This window comes from Canis lupus, chromosome 3 (genome assembly GCF_011100685.1).
Source record: "Canis lupus familiaris isolate Mischka breed German Shepherd chromosome 3, alternate assembly UU_Cfam_GSD_1.0, whole genome shotgun sequence".
NCBI classification, from domain to species: Eukaryota; Metazoa; Chordata; class Mammalia; order Carnivora; family Canidae; genus Canis; species Canis lupus.
The window spans coordinates 70,423,145-70,435,276 of NC_049224.1; the positions used below are offsets into that span (position 1 = coordinate 70,423,145).

General features: G+C 45.6%; 1 protein-coding gene across 8 annotated transcripts in view; it reads right to left on the reverse strand.

Annotated features, from left to right (window-relative positions):
- The window catches only part of STX18 (syntaxin 18), a 120,219-nt gene that overhangs the window by 14,636 nt on the left and 93,451 nt on the right, over window positions 1-12,132 (reverse strand). For all 8 annotated transcript variants that reach the window (XR_005357253.1, XM_038533394.1, XM_038533393.1 and 5 more), the window contains exon 6: window positions 6,826-6,941. Coding sequence is in view for 7 of the 8 variants with exons in the window: in XM_038533394.1 (XP_038389322.1) it covers window positions 6,826-6,941 (116 nt within the window). In the remaining variant the exon portion in view is untranslated. The remainder of the gene's footprint in view (window positions 1-6,825; window positions 6,942-12,132) is intronic.

Below are 12,132 nucleotides of genomic sequence, written 5' to 3' on the forward strand. Positions count from 1 at the left end.
AACCACTGCCAGTACTTTGATGTAGCCTCACAGACCTGACACAGCCTATGCACATACATGCAGATATCGAACTCCCTGCCTTCCCTACTTCCACCTAGAAATACGTAGTTTTGTGTGTAGTGCTTCCTTTTTAGCACACTGTTCTAAAACTTCCCATATCTCAGAGATTATCTTTATATCAGTCACAAAGATCTGTATCATTCTCTTAAATTGATGCATAATATTCCATTGTAGGGAATGTTCCTCGTGTAGCTGTACCCCAACTGATAAACCTTTGGTTATCTGGATTTCTCACAGGTATACTGGTACCATGGGCCAGTCCATCCTTAGAGCACTCTTCGGTGTGCTCCAGGATGGATATCTGAGCACAAACTGCTAACTAGAGGTGTATGAGCCTTCTAGAGAACTTTTGGATCGCAACCACACAAACAGGTGATGGTCACTTGATGAAGTAAACCAACAGCTCAGGCTCCTAGAAAGGGCTGTGCCACCCAGAAGGACCATGTTAGACAGGCCTGCCTGGCTCAAAGGGAGTGTGTGGAGGGAACAGGGGAGTGGATGGAAAGGATCTGTCCCTGGTGGACACTGTAACGGGGTTTTTAAAGGTGACTTAGGTTCTGGTGTCTCAGCGGGGCTCTAGGCTTGTCAGCAGGTTGCTAAATACTGCTGCTTTTTCTTCCTCAACCTCAGTAAACTTCCCATAGCTGATCTCAGCCCCACAAGATAGGCAAAAGTCCAGAGTTTTTGTTTTGAGACTCATCAGGGAAAAGAACATATCATAGCACCAATTTAGAGAAAACAGTTTAGGCAGACCCTGTACACAAGGTACTATTATTTCAGATGCATCATCGCAAAAAACCTCCATGTTGTCCAGAACATTGTGGAAGTTTAAAATAAATGGCTATTTTTGCTAGAATATTTGTGAAAGACTTATTTATATATGATTTATACATAATATACATGTAAATATAATAAACATATATAATTTATATATAAAAGAGAGGGAGAAAGCACCTTTAGAAACTGGTAAGGTGTTTTTCTGAGAGGACATCTTCGGGTAGGAACCTCTGCACTTTTACCTCACCACACCTCCACCCCTAGAGCCCTCTGTTTCCTACTTAACCTCATCATGGTCTCCATGTCAAGCTTTTACTTTGACGTTAAGGATAAGAATGTCAAAATTAGAAACACAGAAACACCATTAATATCAGCACCAAGAATAAATGCTCTAAGCTAGAATGTAAAATTTGCTAAGAGGATGCGTGCTCTACAACCTGCCACCTTGGTCACTGCCGGGAGCCACTCTGATCTGCTACCCCAAGAATCAGCCTGAAGCACAGCACTCTTCAAACTATCCTCTGCACAGACCTCCAGGGACCCTGGCGCCAGGACCCATGTGCAGTCTCCTTGGTGGCTTAACAGGCCCTCTGCGTGGCCGGGCCCCACTCACCTTGCCAGCCTGAGTCCCTGCACTCCTCCTCTTTCCATGTGCCGTACTGAATATGTCCCATACCACTCCATGCTTTCTGGCCTCTGTGCTCATGCTCTTCCTCTATATCTAAAAAAGTTTCCATTTTAGGTCTGGACTCATTTCTCAGGGCATTTCCTCCTGAAGTCCCCTCTGAGTGAATTCTGTTCTTCCCGCCTGTGCTCTCTCCTAGGGCACTACTCACTTTCTCAGGGGCTGGAATCTTGTCCTTCCCATCAATTGTGAGCTCCCTGAGGGCAGGAACCATGGCTCATTCAAAAAGTACAGAAGTATTCACAAATAACCATACCCATCTTAATGCTAGGGAAAACCAGGGTAACAATTATAGAAGTAGGGGGGCATCTGGGTGGCTCAGTTGGTTGAGCATATGACTCTTGATTTCAGCTCAGGTCATGATCTCAGAGTCTTGAGATCAAGCCCTGTGCTGGGCTCTGTGCTCAGCAGGGAGTCGGCTTCAGATTCTCGCTCCCTCTGCTCTTCCCCTACTCCCTGCTAGTTCGCTCCCTCAAACATACATATGTACATAAAATCTTTAAAAACAACAGGTCCATGCAGACCTCGTGCTGGCCCAGTAAGAATATGGAAGAAGAAGGCCAAAACATACGATGAGGACAAGGGCTGCATGACCACAGATCTGCTTGATACTGCTAAATGAAAAGTAACCAAACCAATGGCTTTAAACAAACAAACAAACAAAAAACAGGAGTGTGGCAATCAAGAAACCATCCTCTACCTAGAACTATGCCACTTAGTCCTATTCTGAAGTATTTTTTGTCTAAGTTACAGCTCCTGTTTCAAAAGAGAAATGAAAAACTGAATAGTTAGGCCAAAGGATTCCACATAGCCCAGGCTGACAAAGTCCTTCTGCTCACTGTAGACATTCTAATTTATTAGCGCAATGTCCAGGAGCAGATGTGCAACCCCTCACAGGGAGCAGCTGGGGCTGGGGGAACAACACTGACCCGCTAGCACTGAGGCCAGTCGGGACAGATGAAATGTCAAAGGCCCCCAGAAAACAGGGCAGCAGCACAGAGGTGGGTGGCTGCCTCTGCCCTCCCACACTCGCTCACCTGCAGGCAGGCCTGGGGCTCCGCAGGGCCTCTCCCCACAGCTCCCAAGTGTCTCCAGTCCTGAGGCCCTCCCTGAGCTCTCCGCTCACTGCCACAACCAGCTCACAGTTTCCAGCTGAAAATCCTCCAGGTGTCTTGGACCTAGCCCGCATAGACGAGAATTCTGGTGTTACCCCCATCCCCTCTCCCAGCTTTGCTGCCAGATTCCTCTTCCTCCTGCCTTCTCCTCACAGTCCAAGGGCCACTCACGCCCCAAGCCTTGGTGCTCTGTCCCTCTGTCCCTCACATCTCCTATCCCACCTATGAGTTCATCTGCAGCTCCAAACTACTATGGCTGGAGATGGGGCGCTTCTCTGGACCACCATCTCCATCTCCACTACTGCCCTGACATGTAACGCTGCCACTTGGCATCCGGACTATGGTAGATCCTATCCTACGACCTTGATAAACTCATTTACTGATATTTTTTAAATTTTGGATTCCTTAAAATGTTCTGTATACAACACCAGGTAGTTTAGGCATAGAGAAAACTTCCTTTCTAAGCTAGATTTTAACTTCTTTTGCTAGCTATGCCAACCTACTGACTTTCAATACTACATTTGAAGGAGGATACTGCCCAGTTCTTGGCATCAAGCAATGGATCTCTCCACAGCCAGCTCTACAAACTATAACATAAGACGGGATTTGTGGAATACCTCCTGCCCATGCCACATGCCAGATGCTGCTAGCTTCATATGCCCCCTCACGTGATGCTCACGATAAACCATGGCCATGTGATACCACAAGAAAGCACAGGCTCAGAGTCTCAGGACAGAGGCCAGACTGTGAAACCAGGTTAGGCTGACCGAGTCCCTTCCATGACTCCGTGCTGCAGCCATATTTCTTCTCTTCCCTTATAGACCCACAAGCAGGAAACAGATAAAGGTGAGACATGGCAATGGTAATTGCTTTCTTTGGGGTAAAAAACAACAAAATGAAGTATTTAACAATTTGTTACATATGCAGGAATTTGTACGTAGAGTAAGTCGTGTACATTTTTAGTAAGTGCTGATTCAGATTTTACTAGTCTTGGGATTCCTGTAACTAAGGAAGAGAGGGCTACATAACAAGCATCACCAAATGACCTTGAAAGGCAAGGGTGGTTTGTGGAGTTGAGGGGGACAGGGAGGCCGAGCCAGCAGAAGCAGGCAGGTGCCAGGGTGCAGGGGAAAAGACAGAAGAGGACAGGCCACAACGCATCTCAGAGACATCTGAGGACCAAGACAGACCAAGGTGGGGCAGTGTCTCAAGATGCAAGGAGAGCAGGAAGCAAAGGCAACACTAATGACAACCCATACCCTCTGCCCCATACCCCTGGAAGGTAGGTCTCATCACCCTCATTTTAAAAATGAGGGAACTGGTGCTCACAGGTGCCAGGTGGTGCTAGAGTTGGGATCATGATGGCCTCAAAAGAGACTCTCTTCATACCGTCCTGTCTCCTATACAGGAATTAGGAGCTGAACTGGAGAGTTCGCTTTCAATATCTGGTGGGCTGGCTTCGTCAGGAGATAAACTCATGATTATAAAACAGCAAACACTGACTTTAAAATAGAAAATTTAAACTGTGAGGAAAAGGGTTCTTTCACTCTGGTGGCATATATCCTATTGCCCAGAGGCATTAGGTTCCTTTTATATCAGGAAACACTTCCACGGCAAGTGAAGGCAATGTTCCAGGTCACCTCCCTGCCTCCCTCCTCTCCTCCTTCCTCTTTCACTGTTTTCAGTGATTTACTGAGCACCTCCTATGTGTCAAGCATTGTCTGGGTGTCAGTGTTACAGCAGTGAACAAAACACAGAAATTCCTGTCCTCACGGGACCTCCATTTTAGTAGGGGAGACAGATCACAAAGGACAGACCCTAGTAAAACAAACAGAAGGGTAGTGGCACGTGCCAGGAAGAAGGAAAAAGCAGGGAAGACAGAAAGTAACTGGGAGCCTCAGGCCTTCATCCTCCCTTTATTCACCCTCATTCCTCACTCGGGGAAAGGGAAAGGGGGAGGGACCCCAGCCTGTCTCAGGGGATTGATGCTGCCTACAGACCTGCCCCCTGATCTCCAGACTTGTAAACCCCATTCCCTGCTCAACATCTCTACGAGGCACCTCAAAATTAATATGCCTGGCACTGGGTCCCTGGTCAAACCAATCTCCTGCACCACAGTGAAGGACAGCAAACTTCTCCCTTGTCAAAACCACCACAGCCTTCCCCGGCCCTTCCCTCCTGCCTGTCCCGTATACAGGAAGCAAATGCTGTGGCTCTACTTTAAAATGTAACCAGAATTCCAGCACTCTCCCTCCACTGCCTTGCTACCAGGCATGTCATGCTCCACCATTATCTTGTTTCTGGGTGACTTGAGCAGCCTCTTGTCTCTACTTCTCTTCTCCAAGAGAGCAACCAAAGGGGCTCTGCTCAAACACAGCTGGCTGTGAAGTGCTCTGTGCAAACCCCCCCATGGCTTCCCACATCCTTCAGAATAAAAGCCACAGTCCTCAAGCATCCTGGTACCTTGGTGTTTCCTTACTTGGTATCCCTCTGCCCTCTCCCCTTGCTCCCTAGCCTCCATGCTGCTCATCCACCAGGCCAGGCAGGCTCTCTTCTTGGGGCCTCTGCACTTCTGGTTTCCTCTGACTCTGACTCTTCCCCCAGAGAGACATAGGGTTCACTCCTCACTGCCCTTGGGTCTCTACTGAAACACCAAGCTCTCCAACCTCTCTGACAGGCCAAATCTCTCCTACAACCAGGACCCTCTATTGTATGGCACATACAATGATTGTATACATCTGTGTGATTATTCTATTAGCATCTGCTGGACTATGAGCCGAGGGGTCTTATTTTCTACTCACTACTGTCGCTAGCACCTAGCACAATGCCTAGCACAGCAACACTCAGTATGGGCTCAGGGCTCAGCAAGGGGAGAGAGTTCTTCACAGGGGATCTACCCTCAGCTGGGCCTTGAAAAATCTGTACTGGCTTCTCTCCATTATCATCAGCCCTAACAGTATTTCTGGAATGAGTGAGTGGACGAATATGCTGTGTCTGCCATGAGTAAGTTTGGGAGTAAATGAGGGAGACAGGATATCCCTATGTGTTATCTTATGAAAAGCTGGGCTCCCTTAGGTCATGAGTGATGTCTGTGCCAGTCCTCTGGCCCATGGGGTCAAAGTAGCCAGCAGAAAAGATAGGCTCAGGCCCCAAAAAAGTACTGCCCCTTTCTTGGTTTTGATTTTGAACAGGTTATATAATCTCTTCCAAGCTCAATTTCCTCACATGTAAAATGACGATAGCACCACCTCAAAAGACCCAATGAGACCCAATCTGCTGCTGAAGCCCCTGCATGAGCCCAGCACACTGCAGGGCTCGCTTGAGCCTGGTCTCCCCACCTCTCCCCACTGACACTGTTCCCAACCATGGAGAGGGCCCCTGGCATCTTTCAGGTGCTCATTCCTACACTGTGTTCTGAATCAGATGGAGAGGCAGTACAGATCCGCATATAAATCCGAGTCTGCAATTCATGAGTTTTTAAGTTTCCCAGCCTCTCAAAGCCTTTCAGAAGGCTCATCAAAAACAGGACCACAAAACCCATCCCAAAGGGCTGCTCTAAGGATGGTGGTGGTGGTGTCTGTAAAGATTCAAGGCAGTGCCTGGCATCTGGGAGATGCACAGTAAATGACAGCCATTGTGGTAACATGGACAAGGGGACTGAGGAAGACACCCGGCCCCTGAGGCCTCAGCATGCTGTCATCCTGGGATTTACGCAAAGCAAAATCTTATGCCTGTTACACCTGAGACACAGCAAAGTAAGCATGTGCAGGCCACACAGGGTGGAACACAGGTTGGTGCTAACAGGATGCTGAGATCACGGGATAGGGCACCATGTGGAGGCAGGGGAGGCAGTGCCCTACCTTTCCTGAGACCAGCAGGCAAAATTCCCTGAGCACAAAGCTCTTACACTGCTCCTGGTTCTGAGTCCCCAGCCCCCACCCTAGTGGTACACAGCAACTCAGGCCCTCTCCCTGGACTCTGCTGTTCTTGGGTGACTGGAGGAATCCTCTTGCTCTGTCCCAACAGTTCCAACTGGGGTAGAAAAAAGGTTTCCCCTTCTGTGTTTCCTTTGCTTTATGAAAGTGCAAACATAAGATGTCTAGGACTGTGTTCCTTTTTCTGCTTTGTATTTTTGCCAATACATCATAAGCAAGAGATGGAAGGCAAGATTTTTATTTCAGTTCATACCTGGACATTCTTCAGTGACAGGTTTTTCTTCAGACTCTTGTGAAGGGGTCTGTGAAACTTTCTCAGAAGACGTGGATTCTCTTGTCTTTGTATGTGGTTCTGGTTCCAACTTAGATCTAAACAAATAATTAGCAATCATATACTTTGCTGACACAAGATTCTTTTCTGACAACAGAGGGAGTCACATGTGACCCCTGCACACGTGTCCTGTGCCCTCTGCCAAAGAGCAGAGTTGCTAACCAGCGGCCATCCCAACACACCTCCAGTGGGGCACTTATTAGAAGGAACCAGTGTCACCACCTGCAGGGAGTAGGGGAAGGGAGGAGAATGCAGCCAGTAGGTGCTGAAGGAAAGAATGCACACACCTGCCCCACATACTGACGCCGCACTTAACAGGTGTGTGACGAAGGCTGACTGTTGAACAAGTCCAGGAAGCTGGTTGTTTCACACCAGTGCAAAGTGTTGCTAAATACACACACACACACAAACACACACACACTCTATGTAGTATATATAAGTAATATCTTAAATAAGTTAACTATGAAAGTACAAGTCTTTAAATAGCCACCAGATGGAAGCAACTTGTCTCAGGAACCAAGGCCTCTGCCCTTGGCATCTGCCTCAGGGGTCCTCCTTTGGCTATACTAGTTTCTACTTTCAGGTCTATGCTCAATCTCACCTATTCAAAGAGGCCTACCCTGACTTTCCGATCTCAAACAGGCTCCCCTACATCACACTGTGCCGTAGCCCTTATCTTCTTCATAGCTATGAAGAGTCACCAGAGTCTCGGATGACTTGCTAGTTCACTTGTTTATTGCCTGCCTTGCTCTACTGGAGGGCACACTTGCAGAGCAGGGTCCTGGGCTATGGGCCATGGTCACTGCACAGCCCTGGGTCCTAGATGAGTGTCTGGCATTCAGTGTTTAATAAATACAGGTTGAATGAATGGATACCTTATAACGGTCAGTAACTAGTAAGAGAAAGAACTTGTTGATTATGAAACAATAAACCTTATTAATAGCTTTCCTGGAATCCATATAGCACTACAAAAATTATGGGCAGACTGCGAAAATGATCTATGATGCATTCCATATTACTAGCCAGGAAGCCTATAAATGAAAAAGAATAATGTAAATACTTATTAGGATGACGCTGTTAATGCCAACTAACATTTACTGTGGGCGTATCATGTATTGGGCATTTTTCTAAGCACACTATATGGATAAACTTATTTAATGCCATACATCCCTATAAAGTAGGTAATGGTATTAAAGACCTTCTTATAGAGGAGGAAACGGAGCTATATGGAAATTAGTATCCTGGGAGGAAACTCCCCCCAGGTTACACAGTCAGTACCTGGCTGGGCTGGCCGTGACTTAGGGAACCTACCTCAGAGGCATGCCCTTAACGGCTGCTCCATGGAAAGTAGATTCTATCCATCGTGTTCCATGAAAAGGGGCTTCTGGTCAAATGACTGAGAAAAGTGGAGTCCAAGCTAGGATGGGTATTTTACTCTACAGCTTTTTAGAGCCTTTCAAGATGCTAATAATATATTTTTAATTTCCAAGATGGATGTCTTTCCCAAATAATCTGACTGCAGAAACAATTTTCATGGGGCTTTTGGGAGAAGACTAATGTATTATGAAAGGCTGTTTAGGAATGTTTTTCCACAACATTCATAAAAGAATTTTCAAAAGTAACTATAATATCAGCCTTCCTAAGTGTCCAGTGACTATGGCTGGGAAACAAATCACTCTCAAGCTTAGTGCCTTGAAACGATAATCATTTTACCATCCACCAATGTTTCTGGGGCCAGAAATTTGGGAGTGGCTTGGTGGGACAGTTCTGACTCCAGGTCCTTTGTAAGGGTGCAGTCGGGTGGCAGTTGGGATTGCATCACCCAAAGGCATGCCACAGGAGGATTCCCTTTCAAGGAGACTCATTCACATGGTTGCCAAGGAGGTGACAGACGGGAGCCTTGTTCCTTCGTCAGGGGCCCAAAGCAAGCAGTCTCCGAGGCAGAAGCATCAGTGCCTTTTATAACTGCCCAGAAGTCACACACTGCCATTTCTACCCTATGCCATGACAAGGCAGTTATAATGGTCCATTGAGGCTCAAGGGAAGGGAATACAGATGTCACATTTTCCTCTCAATGGAGCAGTAACAAAATTGATTTTATTTTTATTTTTTTCAAAATTGATTTTAATAAGACCATGTGGCATGGGATATGTCTGGATGCAACCATTTTTGGAAAATACATCTGCTATCCTAAGTATCACAAATACACCAAGATATTATTTATAAGGATATTCATCACAGCACTGCTTATAATAACAAAACAATGACTTAAAGATTCATCAAAAGTGCCAGGTTTACAGTGAGAAGATTCAGGGAAAGAGAAGACCCCATTTATAACAGCCAAAACAAAAGATAAAAAACTAACAACCACAACAAATATTGCAGCATAAACTTAACAAGGAAACCCCAAAACCCATGTATGAAAAACTAAAAGACACTCCTAAAAGATACAAAAATGTCCTATAATGAATAGAAACAGATATCATGTTCTTAGATGGGAAAAAGAGCTATCATAAAGATGTCAGTTCTCGTGGAATTGAAGAAACAAAACAGATAAACATGGGGGAGGGGGGGGAGAAAGAGAGGTGAACCATAGAATAGAGTCCTAGCCACAGGAAACAAACTGAGAGTTGCTGGAGGGGAAGTGGGCAGGGGATGGACTAAATGGGTGATGGGTGTTGAGGACACGTGTGATGAGCACCAGGTGCTGTATGTAAGTGATGAAGCACTCAATTCTACTCCTTAAAGTCCAGGACAAACCTAGATACAAGCTTCTAGTTGTCTTGTCCCAATGAATACTACAGACAGTACCTAATTCTCCAGCAACGAGAACCTGTTCACATACAGAGTACTGTTAACCTGGGAAGCTCACTGGAACCTTGGCATCCAGGGTTTTCATCGGGAGTCAGTCATGAGGCATGGAGCACCCAAGTGGCTGACCTTAGCTCAGTCTCCAGTTCCCCCACAGGTCAAATCAAATGGTTTGGTCTAGGGCCCCCATCATAATCACACTGTTGGCATAAACTCGCCAGTGTGGCCCAAGATTCCAGGTCTATAAAAAACACTCTGTCAAGCAGGATATTCCCAGAGCTTGGAAGTTATCTCCAGGAACTGGCCCAGAGCCAGTTTCTTTGTAATGTGCCGAGTTGGGACATCCCACATGAGCTGGGTGAACCTTCTCCTGCACACCTTCTGGTCCTAGTCTGCTGAAAGTTTTTACTATGAAGGCTTCATGATAATTTTTGGGCGCACTCTTACAAAGAAGCAACATTCTGCCAGGCACACAAGGGCAGGGAGGGCATGGCAGGCACTGGGAAGCTGGGTGTGTGACTGCTGGGTATTAGGATGGTCCCTGTATGCTGGAGAATTATTTGCCTATTTTAATAAAGAATTATTTTATATTTCCACAAGTCGTGGATGAGAGTTCCAGCGGTGGCACACCCCCTGACCCCGAACATCTGTTAGTTATCTTAGCCATTCTAATAAATGTGAGATGGTACCCTGTGTTTTTATTCATTTTGTTGTGAAACAATCACATGTGAAAAAATCTTAAGTACAATACAAAGAGCCCTTTCTCCTGAACCATCAGAAAGTAAGTTGCCAACCCAATGCCCTTTCACCTCTTGAGTATTTTAGGATTTCCTGAAAACAAGAGCATTCTTTGACACAACCAGAATACAACCATCAAAATCATGTTGATACACTACTTCCGGACTTTCCCTGGATCCCATTCTAATTGGACTAGTTGTCTCAATGACACCCTTTATAACAAAAAAATCCAGTTCAGAATCACATGGCACCTAGTTGTCATCTGTCTTCAGGCTCCTTTGGCTTAAACAGGTCTACAGTCTTTCCCTGAGTTTCATGACCTTGATACAGAATTGATATGCCAGTTATCCTATAAGATAGTCCCCAATTTGAGTTTGTCTGACCTCCCTTGAGGCTGGATGCAGGTTATGTATCTTCAGTATAAAAAGGGGATATTCTACTTACAGTCTTCTCTCTGCATCCTGTCAGGTTGTCCCTAATTTCACTTTGATCACTTGACTAAGGTGGTAGCTGCCAGGCTTCCTGATTGCAAAGTTACTCTTTCCTCTTTGTAATTATTAAGTTACGGTGGAGGGAGTGCTTCGATACTATGGAATTATCAATTTCAAACCTTCAATGACTCACTTCTACATTCCTCCATAGATGGACTCATGATGTCCTATTTAGTGGATCATCATCTGCCACTATCATTTATTTGATGCTCAAATTGTCTCTAACCTGGCCAGTAGAAGCCCCTTCATAGTGGCTTGTGTCCTTTTCCTGTCATCCTCTGAGTTCTTCCTTGCTGTCTGCTCTGACAAAATGTTCCAGGCTCATTTTATACTTTCTGTGTCCCAACCCCAGACTTAGCTGTTTCCACAGGGAGCTCTGGTTCCCAGAAGCTGAAACTGCTATGGAGAAGCCAAGATCTGAATGCAAAGTAGGCTTATTGCTACCAGGGTATCACCGCTTCCAGGCCCATTTGCACACCTATACATACTACTCATTTCCAACTGTATTTATTTCTCTATCTAGCTATGCAAACTGCAACCCATGAGTTCACACCAGCATCTCTCCTTCCAATCCAACACCACAGGGTTCATTCTGGCTTTTTCCTTTTCACTTCCCTGACGACTGTGAATCTTGGTTTGCATCATCCTTAAATGTTTACTTATTTGATCAGTACCCCTATATAACCAACCTATCAATTCCACTGTCACTCTGACCCCTACATGGGTGTGCCCCTCTCCTTACTCAGGCTCTGACCTGCTCAGGGAAACGTTGGCCCCCCACAGCACTCATCCACCCTACTCTGCCCTACTCCAGGGCTGCAATACTCAGTTGTTCAGGAAGAAGGGCTTAATTGACTTTTAAATAAAGGGCTCCTGTAATGTCTGTAATCCTTTGTGTCGAGAGTATGCTAATGTGCCAGTTTTCAATTTAAAATGAATAAAAGACTGCAATGCAGTAGACAGACGAAGTTGAGAGTTTTTTTTTTTTTTTTTAAGCTATAAAAACAGATCTCATTATACACAGAATGTCTATTGCAATCCTCAGGGAAATTACAAATTAACTAGTTGAAGGCACTTTGGAAAAAAGTAATTTTTAAAAAGTCATCAGAAAGATCAGTTTATGCCCCATGATTTATTTAAATTGATTTTTCTAACTAAAGGCTGAGCATTTCACAGTTGCAATCAACAT